This window comes from Durio zibethinus, chromosome 25 (genome assembly GCF_047325235.1).
Source record: "Durio zibethinus cultivar Kanyao isolate XHJ-2024 chromosome 25, ASM4732523v1, whole genome shotgun sequence".
Taxonomy (NCBI): domain Eukaryota; kingdom Viridiplantae; phylum Streptophyta; class Magnoliopsida; order Malvales; family Malvaceae; genus Durio; species Durio zibethinus.
Window position 1 is genome coordinate 17,914,541 of NC_143186.1, and position 24,615 is coordinate 17,939,155.

Here is a 24,615-nt window from a genome sequence, read left to right on the forward strand (position 1 = left end):
GACATGTATAAAGCCAACAAAAAAGAATAAAACATCAAGATAAATATTATTACAATCAATTCATGATTTTTGGCAGCAAATCCTTTGCCTAATCCCGCACGTTTGTCATACCTTGTTGTCCGATTTCACGAGAACTCAAGTGGATCCTACAGTTCACTAAGATTTAAAAATAATAATTGACCTTCCAGGCATCAAAAAAGGCGCACAGAAGGGATTGGGAATCCTCTTGAATTCACACACGTTTGTCATACCTTGCCGACTTCATTTTTTTTTTTTTAAGGAGAATTCATGTGAATCCTACAGTTCACTAAGATTGAAATATAATAATTACAAAATTTTAGTTAAAATAATTGTATATTAATATAAACCATAAGTTTTTTTCTTTTTAAATTTACAACCAATAATAAATATAATACATAAGGGATAAAGTCAAGTACGACAACTTTTCTAAGTGAATGCACAATTAGAACCCATACCAAGTTGGCCATATGTTTAATGTTTTTTTTTTTTTTTATGAAATTAGATATACATGCAAAAATTACAATCAAATGAAATGTTTCTTAATACATATAATACTACTATTACATTCAATGAGAAATCAATAAACAAATTAAAATATATCAACAGTACACAGTTATTTAATCTTTGACATCTAAAGATTCTAAGGCCTCTATTTTATCCTTGGAAACAGACTTTTATTGGCACATAATAATTAGTTAAATGTTTGAAACAATTGATATGTGACCAGAAAAAGAAAAGAATGAATTGATAGGTTAGGGCAAAAGACAAATTGTGTTGCAAAGTGGGTTGGGCCGGTATAAGATAACCTTTGGCGTGCAATTGTTGAAACTTAAGTCCAATGGCCGAGAATACTCTTCGAAGTTGAGAAATAGGGAATTTTGTTTACATTTTTTGTGCTCTATACATCTCTTTATTAAATATATTTTAAATTCAAACTTAAATATTTTATTTTTACTAAATATACTTGACATCTCATTTTTCTATTTTTACATCCTACCCTTTCACTCTTACATTCTCTTTTCTTCTTTCTTCATTTTTAATAAAATAAAAAAACCCTAAATCTATCACACAAAACTCACATCAGTTGCTTTTTTCAATTTTTTACTAATTAAGGGTAAGATTTCTATCTTTTTTTTTTTATTAATTTAGTTGAAACTTTTTTGAAATTCATGTAAATATAGATTAGGATTTTCAGTAAAATTTAGAGTGAATTCACGTTTTTCATAAATGAATTTTCAAAAAACCCTAAATCTTCTTGGAAATCCATTCTAGAAGCTTTTCAACTTCTCGAAAAGGAATTTTCGAGGAACTTTATGCCTTCTCGAAAATTCATTTTCGAAAAATCTTAAGTCTTCTCATAAATCCATTTTCAAGAAACTTTAAATCTTCTCGAAAATTCAGATCTATTTTCTTGTTTTCTATATAAAGAGAATTGATCCCTTGTGCAAGAAGGATTAATCTTGTTCAAACTCAAGAGTTTACATGTTTTTAATGAGGAAGAAATAGGACATTTTGTCTAATGTCATTTTTTATTTACGAAAGTTTGTTAAATATATTTTGTAAGTTTAATTGAGTTTTTTTTTTTTTTGTTATAGATATGGCTTGTACATGAAGAGGAAGTATTCTTACTTGAGAAAAGCTTACATAAGTTCCATAGGTGAAATTTATGATGTTTCTAATTAAAAATGAGTAAATAAAAACAAAAATCAAAAATCAAAATTAATAGATTGAAATATCTCATCACATAAATCAAGTGTGTAAAATTTTAAAAAATTTTAATAAATTTTGATATATTTATTAAATAGACATTTTTAATAAAAATATTTATAGAATTTTAATCGTTGAATAAGTATCGATAAAATTTGAATTATAAATAATATTTTCAATAATTTTTTTATATTATTGATCTTCATATTGAATTCTATCAATTTATTGGTTCAAATTTTTTATTAAATTATTTTTTAAAAAAAGAATTTCATAAATTTTACTTAAATAACTTCATATAAGTTTTGTCCTTCCTACCTAAGGTAAAGGTATTAAAGCTGATGCTAGTCTAAACTGGAGGCATCCAACTATCTCTAAAAAGAGACAGTGAGTAGGGAATACGATGAGCCGAAAGATCATACGGTCAATGACATTCCTCAAACTGAGCCTTTGACTTCCATCACGGATGAGTATCATATGGAGTCTTTTCCACGAGATCTGATTGATGCCTATATTACATCGAGTTTTTATGTTGCATTTTTAATTTGGAATAGCCAAATAATTACTCTAATTATATAGTACGAATCATATTAGTTTATGTCTTTAGAGTACCTTGGTTGATTGTCGTTGTTGATGTTATTGTGAATGTTATTTTTTATTTTTGTGATGTTATTGATCTAATTTATTATTATTATTATTATTGTTATTGTTTTTGTTGTTATTTTTGAAGTTATTTTTGTAGTTACAAGAGCGAGATACGTTGAATTTGATTAACCATAAACATTAATATAAACTGTTAACAATTATTGCAAAAAATAATCAAATAATTTTTTTTTTTGGCTACTAAAAGTTTGAGAAAAAAGAATTAATAGTGGAAACTTTTAAAATTCCACAAGTTGGTCTTTATATGTCCATTTTATAATTAATTATTAATATATAAATTGTTATTAATATATTTTACTGAAATATTGCATGTTATTTTTAATTCGCTTGTAAAATTTAAAAATTTATTGCCTGTGTATAAGAAAATTTTTCAAAAAAAAAAGCGCACTTTGATTACAATTCATCTACCAATAACTAAATGTCATAATTTAAAAAAAAAAAAATTCTAACAAGCATGGAATTTCAAATCACCCATGGAATTTCAAATCACCACCTCAAAAATTCCGTTGGTTTCAAGAATTCTTCATTGATATATGTTCATCCTATTGGGATTTAAACACCTTTGCAGAAGTAATAATACATAATTAAATTAAGAGTTAAGAAAATAATAATGAAAATAAAGCACACAATAATTGAACGTAATTTACCAATTTGATTATGTCCAATGATAAGTATAGAAGGAATTTTATTAAAAAAAATAATGTGGGAATACAGTCACTCTTTATTCTAAGGAGAGAACAATTATATTATTTCTAAAATTAGAAGAACAAACACCTCACAAAACTTTCACTTACTAAAAATTACTCCGCAAATGAAGAATGAAGAATGAGATGCATTTTTCTTCACAAATCAAGCTCTTTTATAGCTCCAAATCTCCCCGAATTACATTACCGTATGCATCACTTTTGATTTGTTTTTTCCTTTCGACACCTAATATGTCAGAAGTTTAAAGCTTATGGCCTTTAATTTCAACAAATTTAGTTCAACCTTGGACTTTTTCTTTAACCCATCCAAGCATTCTTAATTTGTTTGTTAAACTCATTGTAAGCCTCTTGCTATGGCGTCCCAAACTATTTCATGTAGCACTCACTTGCCGAGGCAACATGCCCTTTCTCTTGCTCAAACTACACCAACTAAGAAATTCCAAATAAACATTGCAACAACGAAAAATTTTGAGCTAATCTTGTATGAACATCTTTTGCCACAACTTTTTTTAATAAGATGATAGAGTCATCCCTTAGACTTCATTTTCATCTCATCCTCCTTTCTCTAGGATTGCTTAAGGACGGACTCCCGACCCATATCCATTTGATACATAATGCAAAATTTTATTTCGAAATACTTCTCACAATAATTAAATTCTGATTAACAAATTAGAGCTAAGTAATTAATATTATATTATAACTTACTAAATTAAACACTCTAAATAATAACTTTTCTTAGACAAAAGAAAGGTTTTTTTTTTTTTTTCTCTTGTTATTATTCTGAATGTACATCAATTTATAAAGATTGAACTAAAGGGATAATACAAAAGATAAAATAAAGATACTAACCTATTTCTATCTCTAAGTTTTGTCTATGTCTATCTCTATGTCTATTAATCTATCTCTATCTTTATGTCCATCAAATTGAAACAAACAGTTGTAGTCAACTAAGAATTCGCCTTGGTCTATGACTAAAAATTAAGGGAAACGAGGAAAAATACATCAAAAGGGAAGAAGATTTTAACTTTATAAACCAATAGCTATGCAGTGCCACCTGATTGATACTACAAATATTTAATGTTCCAGCCAAGTCGTACAATTCACTTAATTTTATCATATCAAAACCAACTTCATGGATTCATTCTTTGCTTGTAGTTGGCCCAAGAAGTTTCTATCAAGCCACTAAATCTATCTTGCATATCTAGAAACTAATACATAGTCTGGTTGACAACTTTTGGGCCTTAAACCCAATTTCTCAGGGTCCTTTTAGTTTTTCTTTTTACTTCATTAATATCTTGTCTTAGCTAGTTATCTTACGCATTTTTTTATAGTTTTAGCGTATGTGGCAAGTGGTAACCCGTTTTATGGATGCAACCGGAACTAGCATATTACTTTCTTTTATTTTTTTGCTAAGTCAAGTTGACTTTTATTAATTTATTGAATGTTCAGTTATGAAGGCAGCTTCACCACCCTTACAAATACAGAACCTACGCCCAGAATGGCAAGGGAAGTACATGTATGAACACAACGTTCCCAACACCCAGAATTTAACCGACCCATACACCATATATGCATGGGCAATATTATCTTAATGAAGAATATCCAAAATCTTGGAAATTTTATTTTTCAAAAGACAGATTTCTTTAGCATGAGCTTATATTATTAATAACTTGATTTTATGCATGACTGAAGTAGTAGCTAGTGTTTGAAAGATTGACAAAATGCTCAAAAAGGAACAGGATCAATGAGCATAGAAGCTACAAAGTCTTTAAGCATCACTCCAGCATGAGTATAACCATCTTCAGTCTTGTATATAACTTCCATTGTACGAGCAAGATTGAGAAGCCGAGTCAGGAGTGACATGGGGACAATGGTTGGATAGAGACATTCTTCATTTATATCTTTCCATGCATCAGTAATTTGTTGGCGAAATTCTTTGACGGCTTCTTGTTCAGTAGCACCATGCTGTTTCATGTAACATTCAATGGCTGAAGCCACATGTCCTCTCTTTTGCTCAAACTGCTTCAGGAAAGTCATCAAGATCAGGTGCAAGGGATAGGAGCACTTGATTATATAAAATTGGAAAGGTTATTGTATTTGAAATTAGTGAAGTTTGTACCTTGTGGGACATAATGTCATTCATGAGTCTACCGACAATGGCAGAACCAGTTACGATCTTCGGGTTAGAAAAAAACCATGCGAAAGCTTCTTCGGTTGCAACATCTCCCATTCCAACAAAAGATGTGATTGCAAGCATTGAAAGGCCAGAGGTAACTAATGCAAGTTGCATGTACTCTTCCACTGTCGCTACATGGTGGTTATGGAACCATTCAGCTTCAAGAAGGTATGCTCTAACTTGATTTTTCATCTGAGAAATCAAAAACAAATCATTTCTAATAATCAGTTGAATCAACAGGAATAGTTATTATGCGCATTAAAATCCAAATTCAACTAATTAGCTTACAGCTTCTTTTGCATAGTCAAGGCGGTATAATTTTCCTTGTTCCGTTATTTTCTCTTCCATTTCTTTGTAAACATCTAGCAATGCCTGATAACAGATTTGCATGAACTCCGGGAGGTGATCTTTTTCAGATATATCCCATCTAAAAATTTGGTTGACCAAAACTTTAATTTAATTCATCTTATGGAAAAGAAACAATTACTACAAACTATGAAGGATAGACGAGTGAGGATTTGCCAAAATTAAAAAAAAAAAAAAAAGAAATCAGACCTCTCAACTGCTTTAGTAAAGAGAACAAGTTCTTCAAGAGTGCCATACACATCATAGATGTCATCAATAACTGAAGTCATGGCAATCACTTTGGTTAATATGCTTCTAGCCAACCGATATTCGGGCTCAAAGTACACTCCCAATATCCAAAAGTAGCACTCTATCACTCGATCTCTGATAAAAGGTAGTTTCCTCAAGAAATCTAAGTCTTTCCACCACCTGAATACCATAATTGAAGTGCATCACTTAATTAACGAAATCTAATATGGAGGAAAATACCAATTGATAGCTGGGCAAACTATAATCCTTAGCTGTCATATATATATATATCTATAGCTAGCACTTGCTAGGCATCAAGTAAGGGGGACTTCAAAGCTTACTTTGCGATTTCACTAAGTTCTTTCTGGTGCACCCTCTGCAGCATATTGAAATCTAACTTTGCAAAGGTTAATACAGCTTCATTATGAGAAGGCTCTTCTTGATAGATAGGCATGTACTGCCTGGCCTCAAGCCTTGGCAATCCTTTGTGGATAGGTTGCTTTAAAGCATGACTTATTTGTGCGGCAAGAGAAGAGTTCAAGCAGCTGGTAGCCATGGTCTCAAGGTGAGTAGTAGTGAAAGCAAGAGCTTCATCCAGGATGTCTTCCCCATGCACCCTTAGATGTGTGGCCTCATACAAGCTTAACATTCCTTGAACATCATTGATAAGGGATTCCTTCAACTTTCCTTCACTGTCTTTGAATTTGTTAAAGGCTTCTGCTTTCACCATACATAAACATTAGATGGTTTTAGTCAGTAATCATAAATAAACTAAAAATCTCTAATCACATGAAAATTGAATGAATCAAGCCATTTTTTGTATAAAGTTTTCAAAACTCTTATCTATTTTTATCCCGACACAAAGTTGAAAATAAGCCTAAATTAAATTGGTTCACAAATATAGTCAAGTTCTGTCCATAAATATAGAAAAGCAGGTACTAAGATCAGTTTAATACCACATGACATTTTATAGCCATTTTGTCGAAGCAGGCGAAATTCGAGAGAAATGGTATAAACGTTCCCATCATTGACCCCAGTATCACAATCATTGTAGGCCAAGTGCAGGACTTGTTCAATGTCTTTTTCAAAATGATAAGAAACTCCTAGGCGTTGGATTGCATCAATCAACTTAAGCTTTTCCAAAGGTTTATCAACCTGATCAGTCATTAGCATCTTCTGTAATTCATTCTTCAGCTTCTGATGCTCTTCCTTCTTATCATGATCTTCCTCCTATATGAGAAAACAATGAAAATTAAGTACTTTTATATATGGAATGTAATTAAACTGTATATACAAAGATTAATCCATTATTGAAATTACCATAATGTTTGAGGCATATGAGAGAAAATGGTCACCCCAGATGCTGGGATCAAAACCTGCTGACCGACGATTGATTTCAGGGAGTTCAGCATTTTGGATTGGAGCAGAAAGAGTTGATGCTGAAACTTCATTAATAGACATTTTTGGAAACTGTTTTAAAGGATACCGAAATAAAATTTTGAGTACAATAGATATGAAGGTGCTGGTTTACTGCACTTTGGTGCTTCAAGAGGATTTCTTGCATTGGTATTTATAGAGAGCTAAGGTGGCATCGGAAGCCGAGTATTACGAAAATTCATCTATTAAATTTTAGTATTTTTGAATAAAAATAAATAATTTAATTTATAAACAAAATCCCTTATAAAAATGGTTTTGAAGGCAATATATGGCTGAGGTTTGTTCTTTTTTTTTTTTTTTTTGGAGTTCAATCGTTAACATTAATTCTTAATGCGTGGCTTCGTACATTAATTTGATTTTTTTTTCTGGTTTTGAAAAGGCTATGAGTGGTGAAGTCCATCCCGAGTATTTTAATTTCGTGGGTAATTGGAGCTGAGTTTTTTTGGCATGAAATTTGTATTTTAGTGTTGACACATATTCAATTATTAAAACTTTGATAATGTTGATGTTCAATTTAAATATTCATATTATTTATTTGTTTATTTATTTTTCTTTATTTTTTATTAGAAAGTATTTTTAGCTCATTAATTTACATTGGAAAGAAAATTAGTGTTTTTCTAAAACATTTATTAATGAGAATTTAGTTTTTCTAAAACAAATTAATTTAATTACTGTTTTGATTACATTAGTTCACGTTTAGGCATTTTTAGTATTTTTTTTAAAATTATCAAACAGTCAAAAAAAAAGAAAAAAAACCAAACTTGTTGCTTGTGTTGGGCTATCAATTGAAGCTCAGTTTCAATAACTTTTTTTCTTATGCTTTTGATTAAGGGTTCATTTATTAGGATAATAAAATTAATTTCGATAATATTAAAAATAACAGTAAAAGTAAAATCAAATCATGAATTTTAGCATCCACACAAAACCACATATTCTTGGAATTTTTTTCAGAATAATTCTAATTTATAATTAAACTTTCAAATTTCAATCATTAAACAATCGGATGTGATACTAACACTTGTTGGTCTTAATGATAAAGAGTTTAATTTTTTTTTAAGTAAAATTTTAATTTTGAATTTTATAAATAAAAAAAATAAATTTGAAAAACCATGTGACATTCATATCTTTTATTTATATTATTTTTATATCATATTATTATATCATATTTTAAATTATTACATCTACTCACAAATAAACTCTCTTGTTATATTGATAACATTGGGCCTACAAGTGAAACGGAGTTGAATGAAGCTCACTTATTTTATTGATAACATTGGAGTACTTCTCAGCTTCTTATGGGTTAACTCTTGGCACATACGACAATTGATAGTTGTGTCACTTGGTATAATATTGAAACATAGAATTGCATTTGAAAGTTGCGTATTTAAATGAGTTTATATATATAATATGTTCTTTAATCATGTAAATATAAAGTAAGAAAATTTAAGAGTAGATTAAAATTAAAAAAATAAAAAAAAACTATTGACAGTTGTTGTCTTTTTATATTTGAATTGAATTTTTTTGAATGACTTTAATAAAATCACTGTCAAACATTTAAGAAAATGTCACATCTACTTCCATTCTTGGACCCATAGAATGAGAAATATCAAGAATCAAAAGTTGACAATTTATGCACGATAAACATGCCTCTAAGGTCTTAATAATTTATTCAAGGGATTCTCGTTCTAATAATTGAGTGAACAGGATATGGGTGATCTTGAGTAAATGTGTTAATGTCATGATGACTTTTGTGGTTTTTCATGTCAATTTTTGGTTTTTGCTTGTTAATTTCTTCTTTATGATGAGGATCTTTGGCTTGCATGAATACTCCTGTTTTTACTAAAATTTCAATTTTAGTATCTGCTCTATGTATTTTTGGTTGTTGGGATTGGGAATCTCTTTTGAGAGACTAGTTTGTCCATGAATACCTACAGTTCACATTGAAATATAATAATTGCCAAATTTTAGTTAAAATAATTGTATAACTGATATAAACCATGTTTTTATATAACCAATCGTCATTATATATAAAACTCAAAAATTTTATAATAAATGTCAAATATTTTTATAGAAATTATAAATTTATACATCTTAATTTTATTATATAAAATATAATAAAATTTTGATTATTTAATATTAATTTGGATTATTAACTTTTAATTTTTTCTATTTATTATTTTTAAAACCATTACTTTTAAAGTATATTGATCAACATTTTAGTCTTATAGCATTTATATTTTTTACTTTTGATTTTTTTTTTGTACTTATGATCTTTTATCTATTTTAATAATGAGAGTTATATAAATATTTTTCATGTCTCTATTACACTTATTTCTTTCAATTATTGTTTGTCATATTACTTTATTTATTGACTTTTAATTTTTTTGTATTTATTTTATTTAAAATCATTATTTGTTAAAATTTATTAATCAAAATTTTGATTTTATAATATTTATATTTTTTACCTTTAATTTTCTTGTAATTTATGGTTTTTTTTATCTTTTTTAAAGATATGAGTTATATGAGTTTCTTTCATGTCTCTTTTAAACTTCTTTCTCTTAATTCTTATTTGTATAATTTCATCATCTTTAATATTATCAAATACATACTTCTTACATCGTGAATTTTTTTATGATTTAGTGGTGTTCAAGTGAGGATTTTGAATACATTCAAAAAATTTTTAAATGTTAAAAAAATATAAACCTTTAAATTTTTTTATTTTTTTATTTTTAAAAATATCCATATCCATGACTCCACTAAAACATATTCATCATCGTAAGTTTTTTTTCATGAAAAGATTATTGACAGTAACCATGCATCAAGCATATATAGTCATTGTTTTGTTCAAATAGTGGTTTTCAGTTAAAAGTAGATGATTGACATTAACACCCTAAATTGCCTAGCTTTACCTAGCTACTTAAACTTAATCTACAAGTAGATATTGCAAAACGAATTCAGACCCAGAAAGCTTGAACCCTAATTTACCTAACTTGATTTAACACAAAAGTAAAAGGTTCAACAAAAAAAGAATTTTTATTATCTAAAATTTTAATTTTAAATCCAAAATAATCTGATCTTAAAAATTTAAAAACAAATTGAAATGAACTTAAAAAATATATAAAAAAAAATTGATTATAACTTCAAAAAATCTAAAAATAAATCGAACTAATCTAAATTCAAAAAATCCAAATCTTAAAAATTCAAATTCGAAATATCACGAATCCATATAAGCCACATGTTTCCGTTTGCTATCTCTGCCTACAATAACAGATTACCTAACTATACATTTCTATTATCAATGTTAAAATCAAAAAATAAATGGTGGGCGATCTGTCATGTGGAGTGTTTGGTGTTGGATAAAGATGTAACAGATATATTAGTATTCATAAATTATTTAAATTTAATCTGAATAAAATTTGAATTCATTTCGGTTATTATTTAGTCGAATTCGAGTTTGAGTAGTTTAACTTATAGATTAAGTTGAATTCAAATATTTTTATATTTGGCTCGAGTTATTCAGGAGCTTAATCGAGTTTTTATATTTTAATATATTTTAATTATTTTAATTAATAAAATATATTGAACTCAAATTCAAGTTCAAACACAAATAATTGAATTTTTTTAAAAAATAAAATCGAATTTATTTTTATATATTAATCGAATCTAATCGAGTAAGCTTGAATAACTTAATTTTTATCTCAAGTTGAGTTTGAATTAAAAAATAAAATTTGATCAAATTGAAGTCAAATTTTAATATTTAAATTTAAAATCGAACTCAAACTTAAATTTAATATTATATCGATTTAAATTTGATCGGATACACTTCTAATGCTGGGTCTTTGGGATTTGGTAACGGTCTTTTCGAATAATGTGAAAAACTTGTTGTGCCAGTGTGAAACAGTTCCTGTTCATGGCCTGATTAGAAAAAAGTGGTTATCTGATGCTAGATTTTGGGCATTATGGTTAGCTAGAAATGAGTTGGTTTTCGTAGGAAATGGATGGGATGGAGAGGAAGAATTCTTTCTAACAAAGCTGAAGCCATTGTTTTGGGTTAAAGCAAGTCGAGGATGTATGGCAATAAGCGAATATGAGCGATGATCAAACTCAGAGATAGGAATGACAAAAAAACGAATATTAGTTATTTTTTATATATCTGTATTTAAATTCGTTTAATATTTATAATATATAAATTTATTTAAATATTCATTTACGTCTGATATAATTATTTAAATTCATTTAAATAAGTGTTATCTATTTAAATATTTAAATTCGTTAAAATATTTATTTATTTAAAATTTTTGTTAAAATATAAAATAAATAAAAATTTAATTTAAAATTTAAAATTATTCTTAATTAATAATAAATAAAGTTAATTTTTAAAGTTCAAATTTAAACCTTTTTACAAATATAAAATTTTATAAATTTGACATATGTAAACCGATAATAAATTTAAATATTTATTATTATTTATTAAAATTTAAACGAATTTAGATATTAAATATCTAAAAAAATATTATTCATATACATTTTGAATCAATTACGAATAATAAATTTTTTTATCTAAATTTATTAATTATTTTTTTAATTATTCAAATTTGATATAAAAAAATCAAATAATAACAAATATTTATTTATTTGTTATTCATTACTATCCCTACCCATAGACGTTGGGTGGCGGGTTTCTGAATTCAAATCGAAGAGAGGGATCCATTAGTGATCTTGTCCTATTAGCGAGGTCCTTAAGTTTAATGTTGACTTTTAATTTTTTTTTTTGCCTATGATCTTTTTTTTTTTTTTTATATATTTGTATCATATCTAATACTAATAATTTATTTATTTATATAATATATAAGACTAATAATTTGAATAATTATATCATATTTTTTTCAATCACAATTATAATAATTTTTTTCAATCACAATTATAATAATTTTTATTAATATTTTCAATTTCATTAAAATCAAATTTACCGTCCATACTTTTTACTAAGATTTAAATTAAATTTAACAATTCATATTTTCGTATCATGTCTTATGTCGTATTTAACATGTGTAATGATATAAATTATTAAAATTCGAACACAATATAAATTATAAAATGTATTTAAAATTTAAATACGAACACAACATTTTTAATATAGGTATTATGCGTAACACAATACAAGTAACATTTATACAATTAATTCATTTAAATACGATACAAATGAATACGAATAATACAAATATATACGAATAGGCATGATTAACACATATATATGAACAAACATGACTAATATAAATATATATAAGAAAGTAACTAAAATAATAAATAACTATAAACTATCCATAATTTATAACTTAACAAATTTAGTATATTAATAACATAAAAAAATATTTACATTTTAAAAAAAATAAAAAAAATTATTGCTCATTTATTATGTGTTTAATATATATATATTTAAAATTTAATTTATATTACATAACTATATTAATTTTAGTATCAAATTCAAAATGACAAACTAATAAAGATTAAAGAATAAAATAATAATGCAGAGGATTAATAATAATATTATATTGTATCTATATTATTAATATAAAAATAGTTTTATAATAAATATTAAATGAGTATAAAATTAAATGTTTAAAATAATTTTCATATGATATTAAATTACTAATTAAGTATTATAATTAAAAAATTAAAAACTAAAAATTAAAATAATCTTTATATATTTATATTAAATTAAAATAAATATAAAAAAATGTTAAACATGTTAAAATTATTAAATATGTATTCATATAATAAAATTAAATTAAACATATTATTCGTATTGTATCACGCATTTAAATTAATTAATACATACACGACATAAATTATGTTGTGTTAAAATTTGTGTTGATGTGAATTAATACGAAATATATTTTTTTAAAATACATATATAATTTTTAAATATTATTTTTATATTATATCATTATATCATATTTAAAATTATTAAATCTAATTTAAGTATAATAATTGCCCATCCAAACATAAAAAGATGCACACAGAAGGGATTGGGAATCCTCTGGAATTCACGCTCGTTTGTCATGCCTTACGGACTTCCTTTTTTTCTTTTAACGAGAATTCGAGTGGATCCTACAGTTCACATTAAAATATAATAATTTCCAAATTTTAGTTGAAATAATTGTATAATTAATATAAACCGTAAGTTTTTTTTTTAATTTATAATCAATCATCGTTATATATAAAACTCAAATATTTTATAACAAATGTCAAAATTTTTTTATATAAATTATAAATTTATACATCTTAATTTTATTATATAAAATATAATAAAATTTTGATTATCTAATATTTATTTAGATTATTAACTTTTATTTTTTTTTTGCATTTATTTTTTTAAACTATTACTTTTAAAATATACTGATCAACCCTTTAATTTTATTAATTTATATTTTTTACTTTTAATTTTCTTGTACTTATGATCTTCTATCTCTTTTAAGGATGAGAGTTATATAAATATTTTTTTTGTCTCTATTACACTTATTTCTTTCAATTATTGTTTATTATATTATTTTATTTATTGACTTTTGATTTTCTTATGTTCGTTTTATTTAAAACCATTACTTGTTAAAATTACTTGATCAAACTTTTGATTTTATAACATTTATATTTTTTACTTTTAATTTTTTTGTGATTTATGATTTTCTATTTCTTTTAAGAATAAGAGTTATATGAATTTCTTTCATATCTCTTTTACACTTCTTTCTTTCAATTCTTATTTGTTATATTACTTGTATTATTGATTTTTTACTTTCTTGTATTCATTTTCTTATTTGATATTTATTTTCGTTTTATATTCAAATTGAATTTTTTGAATGACTTTAATAAAATCACTGTCAAACAATTAAAAAAATGTTACATCTAAATCCATCCTCGGAATTTTGGTTTTTACGGCAATTGATCATTCAAGAAATTGAAAATTGTGAAGTTTGTACCTTGTGGGACACAATGTCATCCATGAGTCTGCAGACGATGGAAGCGCCAGTAGCTATCTTGGGACCACTAAACAACCATGTGAAAGCTTCTTCAGTTGCGACATCTCCCATTCCAACAAAAGATGTGGTTGCAGGCATTGAATAGCCACAGGTGACTAATGCAACTGGCATGTACTCCTCCATTGTCGGTACATGGTGGTTATGGAACCATTCAGCTTCAAGACCGTATGCTCTAACTTGATTTTTCATCTGAGCAACCAAAAACAAAATAATCAGTTGAATCAAGACGATTAGTTATTATGTGCACTGAAATCTAAATTCAGCTAATTAGCTTACAGCTTCTTTTGCATAGTCAAGGCTGTATAATTTTCCTTGTTCTGTCATTTTCTCTTCAATTTCTTTGTAAACATCTAGCAATGCCTGATAACAAATTTGCATGTACTCCGGAAGCTGATCTTTTTCAGATAAATCCTACCTAAAAATTATGTTGACCAAAACTTTTATTTAATTCATCATATGGAAAAGAAACAATTGCTATGAACTTTGAAGGATAGACATGAGGGAGGAATTGCCTAAAAAAAGAAATCAGACCTCTCAACTGCTTTAGTAAAGAGAACAAGTTCTTCAAGAGTGCCATACACATCATAGATGTTGTCATAACGTCTAGATCCGGGGATCTATCGCTAGACATTGACTTTAGGGAGTCGTCACCAATCTTTTTTTATCTAGGTGCGATTGGCCATCTATGGAATCTATCCTTTTAGGGAACACCTAAGTTTAAGGGTTCCTAGAAGAATAGGTTCAGATCTACAAACCATAACAGGGTTCGGGAGTTCGGTTACGTGTGAGGAAGGTTATAGCACCCTCATAACGCCCATCAAAAGATGGTACCAGCTTAAATTTATGTTATCCAAAAGCCTTAAAATTTAACAAGTAATTAATTATTGAAAATTATTCTCAATTGACTCTAATACTTTTAGCAAAAAATTGAGAAAATTTTCTCACCTCAAGAGTATGCAAGAAAAACTACTGTTTCACTTGCAGAGGCTCCATCGTTGGATTATTTAAAGAAAAATCAAAACCAAAAATCAAAATAGAAAGGAAGGAAAGAATGATTATTTTTTTTTGTGTAGGGAAAATTGATACCTTCAACTTTTCCCCACAAACATTTTTTTTTGAAAATTTATTTTAAGGAAAATTGATACTTTCAACTTTTCCTCAAAAATATTTTTTTGGAAATTTATTTTTAAGGAAAATTGATACTTTCAACTTTTTCTCAAAAATATTTTTTTTTTGAAACTTTGATTTCCAAGGAAAATTGATACTTTCAACTTTTCCCCAAAAACCTTTTTTTTTTTGAAATTTATTTTTTTAAGGAAAATTGATACTTTCAACTTTTTCTCAAAAACCCTTTTTTGAAATTATATTTTTAAGAAAAATTAATACTTTAAACTTTTTCCTAAAAATATTTTTGGAAATTTTGATTTTTAAGGAAAATTGATACTTTCAACTTTTCCCCAAAAATATTTTTTTTTGGAAATTTTGATTTTGATTTAAAGAAAATAGAATAATAAAATAAAAAAAATGAAAGTGAAAATAAATAAAAATAAAAAAACAAAATAAAAATAAAATAAAGATAAAAAGAATGTTAAATAAACCTAATCTAATAAATACATAAAATAAAAAAAACAAATAAACAAATAAATGAAAAAAAAAAAAACCTAGAGCAGCTCGGATCACGGCTCGGCTCAAGGCAGGGAAACGGCTCAGGGAGAACGGCTTGGAGGAGGGCAGGCACGCGCGGGTCAGAATCGGGTCGACGCTCGGGTCGGGTCGGGTCGGGTTTCGGCAAAATGCGCGGATCCTCTGATTAACTTAAAGCCAAAACGACGTCGTTTTGGGAGGGTATAAAAGGCAATCCCTTTTGTTTTTCGACAGAACGCTCCTCCCCTCTCTCTCTCTTCATCCCTTTTCCTCTCCCTTCTCTCTAAAATCTGAAGAACAACGGTGCTGGATTCTGGAAAATATCGTCGGAATCTAGAAAGTTCGTCGAAAGTTGGTCAGAAGATCACCGATTTCTGGGATTCTTCGTCGAAAACTGGGCAGGTCACCGGAAACTTCAATGTTCGTCGGAATTGTCGTCGAAAAATTCAAATTTCGCTAGAATTTTCGCCGAAATCTGGAAATTTCCCAAAAATTTCCAGAAAAATTTTTCGTCAAAAATTTCTAAAAATTTTTTCTCACTCCCAGAACACTCCTAAACTTTTCCTAGCTTCCTATATGCCTCTTTTTCTCTCAAATTAGTAGCTTTGCTTACTGTTTTCTGTGTGTTCTTCATCTGTTCCAAAGGGTCCCTTTTATAGGGATTGATCAGGAGTTCCTGATCAATCCCAATTCCTCCTTGGACGGGAATTCAATCTTTGAATCCAACTGGACTCTTCTGATTGAATTCCCATTCCCAGTGGGATTCTTCAACTTCAATCTCAGCCCTCCAAAAATCAAAATAAAAAAAATAGATAATTAGAAAAGATAAATAAAAAATTATTATAGGATAAATAAAAAAATAATATCAGATATATAATTAGATAAATAAAAATACAAAAATAAATAAAATAAAAGATAAAAAATAATAAAAAAAATATATATTACTAATAATACATAAATAATAAAATACATAGGATATACATAAAATATAAAATAAAATAAAAATAAAAATAAAAATGACAAAGATAAAATTGAACCTATCTATTTGGATCAAGCCCAATTGATCTGGGCTTGGATCAAATTGGGTGTCTACAGCTGCCCCTCTTTGCACATTTTCTGTGAAACAGAAATTACGCAAAGACGTAGACACCCAATCAAGACTCAACTCAACATTGTCTTTCTTTTTTTGTTTTTTGTTTTTTTTTTGTGTTTTTTTGTTTTTTTTGTTTTTTTGTGTTTTTTTGTTTTTTTTGTTTTTTTGTTTTTTTTTTTTTTACCAAAGCTCCTCTAAACAGAGGCTCAACGACTTTCAGAAACATAAATTGCTCCTCTAAACAGAGGTACCACGACTTTGAAAAGTAAATTGCTCCTCTAAACAGAGGCACCACGACTTTGGAAAAGTAAATTGCTGCTCCTCTAAACAGAGGCACCAGACTTTGAAAAGTAAATTGCTCATCTAAACAGAGGCAACGGACTTTGGGAAAGTAAATTACTCCTTGACAATCATGTCCAAAGGAGTTGAAAGTTATGTTTGAAGGAATTTCAGGAGATTATGCCCAAAGGTCTTATAAATCGATCCTGATACCAAAAGACATCCTATTTCAAGGATTAGAAACTTACCTGACAAATTTTTTCTCAAACTTGCAAAGTCTCTTCATATCTGTCTTCTCCATGTGGGATGTTGGAACACCCCTGCTTCTTGAATTTATACACTATACTTTCCTGAAAGTAGTGTATGCTATGCAATGTGCATGATTTTCAATGCATGCTATGCAAATGTTGGCCAATCAATTCCTGTTCAATGTATGGTACTCAAGTTTCTCAAGCTCTTTTTTCTTTCTTGGGTGTCAAACCCTTTGATTCCTCAAGGATCCAATTGCACTGCTCTTCTAAGATCGAACCAGTGTAGCTTTCAATTGTCCTTTCCACTCACATTCTTTCCCTGTTCAGTTTCTCAATACTTTGGAATAAGCTTCATCAATCGATCATCCCTTGACCATCATTCAATGAATTTTTCAGCACTAGCAAATTTCAAAACAAATTTCATCCACCATCACTGGGTCCTTGTCTCAGCATCAACCATTCCAAAACAAACTCTGTCCACTGATTGTTCCCACCATTCGACCAATTCATCCTTGTACTCATCACTTGGTTGTGTTGTTTTTCAAGATTTACCCCATCATATTCTCTATTTGGTCACATCATACATCCTTCTAAATCATCTCTTTTAGGTTTCTACCATTTCTTCATCATCTTAGATTTCTTTTCAAATGAATGTAAGATTCTTTTAAACACATATTCATTCATTCATTATCATTTCAATTCTTGACAAATATAATGCAATCAAGCATTTTCTCAATTCATTCTAGGGGTGAAACAATAAGAGAACAGAAGGTGAATTATGGTAAAGATAATCAATGGAGATCTATTTTGGTAGAAAATAAATGGGAAAGGAAATAAATTGGATGTCATTGAGGTGAATGGTATGTCCAAATGATGAATATTCAGACAATTTTCAACATTAATCTAGGATTCTTTTTCAAAAACTCATTCCATTTACTGTTGAAGTCATCTTGAGTTTGGCGAACTCTGCCCCAGTCTTTGAGGGATCTTCAGATGTCTTTGATCTTTCATTCATGTGAGCCATTTGACCTGGATCTTTTTTTTTTTGGTACCAAAATCACCCTTTCAGGTTTTCAATTTGAATCTCTTTTTTTATTTTTTCATTTTCTCATTTTTTTCCCCTTTTTTTTTTCTCTTTTTTCTCTTTTCTCATTTTTCATCCATTGTTGATATCTTTCATGTAGCATGATTCCACTGCTTCATCATGAGCATGTCTTTGCTCAACCTATGATCATTCAAGTTGAGTATTCACATTTGATCCAAATGGACTTTTCAAGGTTGTAATATAGGCCAAGGTGAAGGGTCGTAAAAAAATGGATATAATAGGCTCAAAACATGTATTAAAAAAGTTCAAGACCGAAGGATCATTTGATGCAGCTTGGCATTTTGCCCCACATCGTTTCACTACTTTTTCTTTCCTCACACAAAGATTCTCATTACTTTGCCCCAAGTCATGTGTGGCTTTTATTTTTCTTTTGCTTTTCTTTTTCTTTCCATTTTTGAGACCTTTTGTGGTGTTTTTTTTTTTTTTTTTTTTTTTTTCAAAATTTACCCTCCAGTGTAGAGGATGATCTTTGGTTGGGGTTCTTAAAAAAAAAATGATAAGCTCAAAGGGGTAACAATAAATGGTTTTTCAAATGGTAAAAGAAAGATGGCCATTTTTCATCTCAATTGTGAATACCTTTCTTAAACATCATCTATTGAACAAAGCTCATGAACTTGTATAAAAGATTGCACACCTTCAAGACATATCTATTTCACCTTCAGTAACAGCTTACTTTTTGCTCAAATCATCTCCTCATATTGACGTGGATGAGTTCTCAAAATTAAATCCCAGAATCATTGTTATCATTGTCTAAATATTCATCATCTGAATTCTAAGAAAGGGAGTATAAAGTTATGAAAGGTAACAAAGCATGGAGTAATGTCAAGTGAAAGAGAAAAATGTAATGAAATGCATTGACTTGCCTTTATTAAAATGATAACAAGTGAAATCATATTGCAGAAAAGAAATCCTAACATTGTTTGAAAAGAAATCCTAAAATGACAGAAGAAACCTTTAACCAGCCTTATCTCCATTTTTTAAAATTATCCCCCTATGCGATCAGGTGAAGAATCTCTATTGACATCTTGCCCCTCAATTCATTGTGACTCTTCGGACCCTTTCTGTTCTTGACTTTCACTCAGAGCGCTAACATTAGATGACGTTGCTTTTCCCTAATCAAAACTTACCATTCTATCATTGATCAACCCTTGCACCTTATACTTTAAAGCAGTGCAATTTTTAGTAGAATGGGCAGTAATTCCATAATGGTAGTCACAACGGGCTGTAGGATCATACCACTTTGGATAGGGTGGTTTAAGTGGTTCTACATGGCTGGAGGCAATCAAGTGGCTATTATAGAGTTCTCGATATAACTCTGTATAAGTCATAGGGATTGGATCAAATACAAGTTTTTCTCGAGTAGTCCTTTGTTCTCGTGAGCCACTTGCTGGGTTAGTAGGACGAATTTGGGTTCTTACAGGAGCTTGAATGTTAAGGCGGTAAGTGGATGAATAAGATGGTTGTGGGGCTAGCTGGTATGGGTAGGATGAGGTATTATTCACAGCAGGATAGTATGGAGAGGAACCTTGGGATGGATAGGGTTGATAACCCCTGAATTGTTGTCTATCAAAGCTCACAGCTTGAGCTTCAGCTTCTTTCTTTTCTGATGTCTTCTTGGTTTCTCCTCCTCTCAACTTGCCATTTTTTATGGCACTTTCAATAATTTCTCCATAGATTACCATGTCAGCAAAATTTTTTGTTGCATTTCCTATAATCTTTTCATAATAGGGAGGTTTTAAAGTGCTAACAAACAGCACTGTGGTCTCTTTCTCTGTCAGTGGAGGTTGTACCTGTGAAGCTATATCTCTCCATCTCTGGGCATATTCTTTAAAAGACTCGTTTGACTTTTTTTTCAGATTCTGTAAAGACAAACGATCAGGGGCCAAATCGATAATATGTCAATATTGACTAATGAAGTTATGTGCCATATCGCTCCAGGAGCGAATGTGGGTCCTATCCAACTGAACATACCACCTGACAGCAGAACCAGTAAAGCTATCCTGGAAGACATGCATCAAGAGTTTTTCATCATGTGCATGAGTTGCCATCTTTCTGCAATACATGGTGATGTGGGTTTTGGGGCACTTTGTACCGTCATATTTTTCAAACTTCGGTACTTTGAACTTATAAGGGATAACCACATCAGGAACTAGGTAGAGCCCAGCTGCATCAACTGACCCATAAAAGCTAAATCCTTCCACAGCCCGTAGCCTCTGCTCTAGCATGCTAATTTTGAAGCTTTCCTGAACTTTTACTCTTATCTTTTCTTTTTCTTTCTCTTTTAAATCATCTAGATCAAGAACTGGTTCTACTACTTTTTCAGTGAATACAGGATTTATATACTATTATACTGCCCTGGGTTGAAAGCTGATGGCATTCCAAGACATGTTGAATATGCAAAATGTTGTGGTGGGACCTCTTGGGTAGACTGGGCCTGAGGTGGGCCAAAACCTGGAGGGTACAAAAGGTCAGCCACTTCTTGCTGGCTTGTACTTCCTTCAACTCCTTTTCCTTTATTCATATTATTGAGGGCTTCCAGAATCTTGCTTAGTTCACTTTCAATCTTCTTCTGAGTTTTTTCTAGCTTTTCAAATCTATGAGAACTTTCTTCTTCCATTTGCCTTGCTCTGGATCTTGTGTTGTATGGATGAGCAGGGTTTTCGCTAGATGGAGCTATCTTCGGACCTTGAGTACCATACTTATGATTAGAAATGTTATGCTGTGCCTTATGTATGATGCTTTGATACACAAATGAAATGTATGTTTTTTGAATGAAATCTAGTATGAAATGAATGCAAATGATTGTGTTGAAACATGATCATCAAAAGAATACAGATGCATACAATCAGACAAACAACATAGTTAGTTCCGTGGATGAAACGTAAGTGATGTTGATGCATAATGTTACATATGATAAAAATAATACACAAAGTTAAACAATCAAAATGATTAGACAAACACTCTTTTTGTGTCCTAATTTCAGGGTATATCTATCATTGGGTAGAAAGGGCTCTATCTTAGGTGTAGGCACTCTTAAGGTTCACTACATGCGGTTTTAAGGTCAAAGTCTAAAGGTTCTCAAATTGCTCCTTACATCCCTATCCATCACAGACTAGTAAGGCACCCTAATCCTCACCCATTACAGGCTACAAGCGAAAAAGGTTCAATTTGAGTGGGAGTATTTCGCTAGCCACTGCGGAGGCATTAGACCTCACGAAAGCAATAGGTACTTTACTCCCTCCTAGAGGGACGGAGCTCGGGTGTAGAGCTCATGTTATGCACATGCACATGAATGACATAATTAACAAAGCAAATAAACATGAATGAATAATAACACATATATACAGAAGGGTTCAATTTTATTTGGCTTTTGGATAACACAAATTATTTGCTGGCCTGACTCTCGGACGTCCCCAGTAGAGTCGCCAAGCTGTCATAACGTCTAGATCCGGGGATCTATCGCTAGACATTGACTTTAGGGAGTCGCCACCAATCTTTTTTTATCTAGGTGCGATTGGCCACCTATGGAATCTATCCTTTTAGGGAACACCTAAGTTTAAGGGTTCCTAGAAGAATAGGTTCAGATCTACAAGCCATAACAGGGTTTGGGAGTTTGGTTACGTGTGAGGAAAGTTATAGCACCCTCACAACGCCCATCAAAAGATGGTACCAACTTAAATTTGTGTTATCCAAAAGCCTTAAAATTTTACCAAGTAATTAATTATTGAAAATTATTCTCAATTGACTCTAATACTTTTAGTAGAAAATTGAGAAAATTTCCTCACCTCAAGAGTATGCAAGAAAAATTACTGTTTCACTTGCAGAGGCTCCATCGTTGGATTATTTAAAGAAAAATCAAAACCAAAAATCAAAATAGAAAGGAAGGAAAGAATGATTATTTTTTTTTGTGTAGGAAAAATTGATACCTTCAACTTTTCCCCACAAACATTTTTTTTGAAAATTTATTTTAAGGAAAATTGATACTTTCAACTTTTCCTCAAAAATATTTTTTTGGAAATTTATTTTTAAGGAAAATTGATACTTTCAACTTTTTCTCAAAAATATTTTTTTTTGAAACTTTGATTTCCAAGGAAAATTGATACTTTCAACTTTTCCCCAAAAATTTTTTTTTTTAAATTTATTTTTTTAAGGAAAATTGATACTTTCAACTTTTCCTCAAAAACCCTTTTTTGAAATTATATTTTTAAGAAAAATTGATACTTTCAACTTTTTCCTAAAAATATTTTTGGAAATTTTGATTTTTAAGGAAAATTGATACTTTCAGCTTTTCCTCAAAACCCTTTTTTTGAAATTTTATTTTTAAGGAAAATTGATACTTTCAACTTTTCCCCAAAAATATTTTTTTTTGGAAATTTTGATTTTTATTTAAAGAAAATAGAATAATAAAATAAAAAAAATGAAAGTGAAAATAAATAAAAATAAAAAAACAAAATAAAAATAAAATAAAGATAAAAAGAATGTTAAATAAACCTAATCTAATAAATACATAAAATAAAAAAAAACAAATAAACAAATAAATGAAAAAAAAAAAAAAACCTGGAGCGGCTCGGATCACGGCTCGGCTCGACTCGGCTCAAGGCAGGGAAACGGCTCGGGGAGAACGGCTTGGAAGATCGGCTCGGCTCGGCTTGGAGGAGGGCAGGCACGCGCGGGTCAGAATCGGGTCGATGCTCGGGTCGGGTCGGGTTTCGGCAAAATGCGCGGATCCTCTGATTAACTTAAAGCCAAAACGACGTCGTTTTGGGAGGGTATAAAAGGCAATCCCCTTTGTTTTTCGGCAGAACGCTCCTCCCCTCTCTCTCTCTTCTTCCCTTTTCCTCTCCCTTCTCTCTAAAATCTGAAGAACAACGGTGCCGGATTCTGGAAAATGTCGTCGAAATCTGGAAAGTTTGTCGGAAGTTGGTCGGAAGATCATCGGTTTCTGGAATTCTTCCCCGAAAACTGGGCAGGTCGCCGGAAACTTCAATGTTCGCCGGAATTGTTGTCGAAAAATTCAAATTTCACCGGAATTTTCGTCGGAATCTGAAAATTTCCTAGAAATTTCCAGAAAAATTTTTCGCCAAAAATTTTTAAAAATTTTTTCTCACTCCTAGAACACTCCTAAACTTTTTCTAGCTTCCTATACGCCTCCTTTTCTCTCAAATCAGTAGCTTTGCTTACTGTTTTCTGTGTGTTCTTCATCTGTTCCAAAAGGTCCCTTTTATAGGGATTGATCAGGAGTTCCTGATCAATCCCAATTCCTCCTTGGACGGGAATTCAATCTTTGAATCCAACTGAACTCTTCTGATTGAATTCCCATTCCCAGTGGGATTCTTCAACTTCAATCTCAGCTCTCCAAAAATGAAAATAAAAAAAACTAGATAATTAGAAAAGATAAATAAAAAAATTATTATAGGATAAATAAAAAAATAATATCAGATATATAATTAGATAAATAAAAATACAAAAATAAATAAAATAAAAGATAAAAAATAATAAAAAAAAATATATATTACTAATAATACATAAATAATAAAATACGTAGGATATACATAAAATATAAAATAAAATAAAAATAAAAATAAAAATGACAAAGATAAAATTGAACCTATCCATTTGGACCAAGCCCAATTGATCTGGGCTTGGATCAAATTGGGTGTCTACAGATGTCATCAATAACTGAAGTCATGGCAATCACTTTGGCTAATATCCTTCTAGCCAACCGATATTCGGGCTCAAAGTACACTCCCAATATCCAAAAGTAGCACTCTATCGTTCGATCTCTGATTAAAGGTGGTTTCCTAAGAAATCCAAGTCTTTCCACCACCTGAATACCATAATTGAAGTGCATTTCTTATATAAACGAAATCTAATATGGAGGAAAATCCCAATTGATAGCTGAGGCAAACT

The 24,615-nt window shown here is 29.5% G+C and overlaps 1 protein-coding gene across 3 annotated transcripts; it reads right to left on the minus strand.

Annotated features, from left to right (window-relative positions):
- Nucleotides 1-4,511: 4,511 nt before the first annotated feature.
- Nucleotides 4,512-24,465, minus strand: LOC149511718 ((-)-germacrene D synthase-like). 3 transcript variants are annotated; one of them, XM_089754716.1, is made up of 11 exons: nucleotides 24,370-24,465; nucleotides 14,865-14,919; nucleotides 14,610-14,748; nucleotides 14,274-14,522; nucleotides 7,183-7,332; nucleotides 6,819-7,092; nucleotides 6,204-6,579; nucleotides 5,824-6,042; nucleotides 5,557-5,695; nucleotides 5,212-5,460; nucleotides 4,512-5,114 (listed from the first exon to the last, which is right to left on the minus strand). In XM_089754716.1, exons 3-11 carry the CDS (start codon nucleotides 14,709-14,711, stop codon nucleotides 4,818-4,820), a joined length of 2,055 nt encoding a protein of 684 aa, XP_089610842.1. In that variant the 5' UTR covers nucleotides 14,712-14,748; nucleotides 14,865-14,919; nucleotides 24,370-24,465; the 3' UTR covers nucleotides 4,512-4,817. The 3 variants fall into 3 exon arrangements, with proteins under 3 accessions (XP_089610842.1, XP_089610843.1, XP_089610844.1); XM_089754717.1 differs by having other exon boundaries at nucleotides 4,512-5,111; nucleotides 24,370-24,464; XM_089754718.1 differs by lacking the exons at nucleotides 14,865-14,919; nucleotides 24,370-24,465 and having other exon boundaries at nucleotides 4,512-5,111; nucleotides 7,183-7,307.
- Nucleotides 24,466-24,615: the final 150 nt, after the last annotated feature.

Excerpts from the sequence above, each read along its gene's own strand:
- LOC149511718 (XM_089754716.1), bottom strand. The coding sequence starts at position 14,711 with ATGCAAATTTGTTATCAGGCATTGCTAGATGTTTACAAAGAAATTGAA. Across the intron at positions 14,523-14,609 it reads TTGACTATGCAAAAGAAGCT|ATGAAAAATCAAGTTAGAGC; the intron begins GTAAGCTAATTA and ends TTGGTTGCTCAG. Across the intron at positions 5,461-5,556 it reads TTGACTATGCAAAAGAAGCT|ATGAAAAATCAAGTTAGAGC; the intron begins GTAAGCTAATTA and ends TTGATTTCTCAG.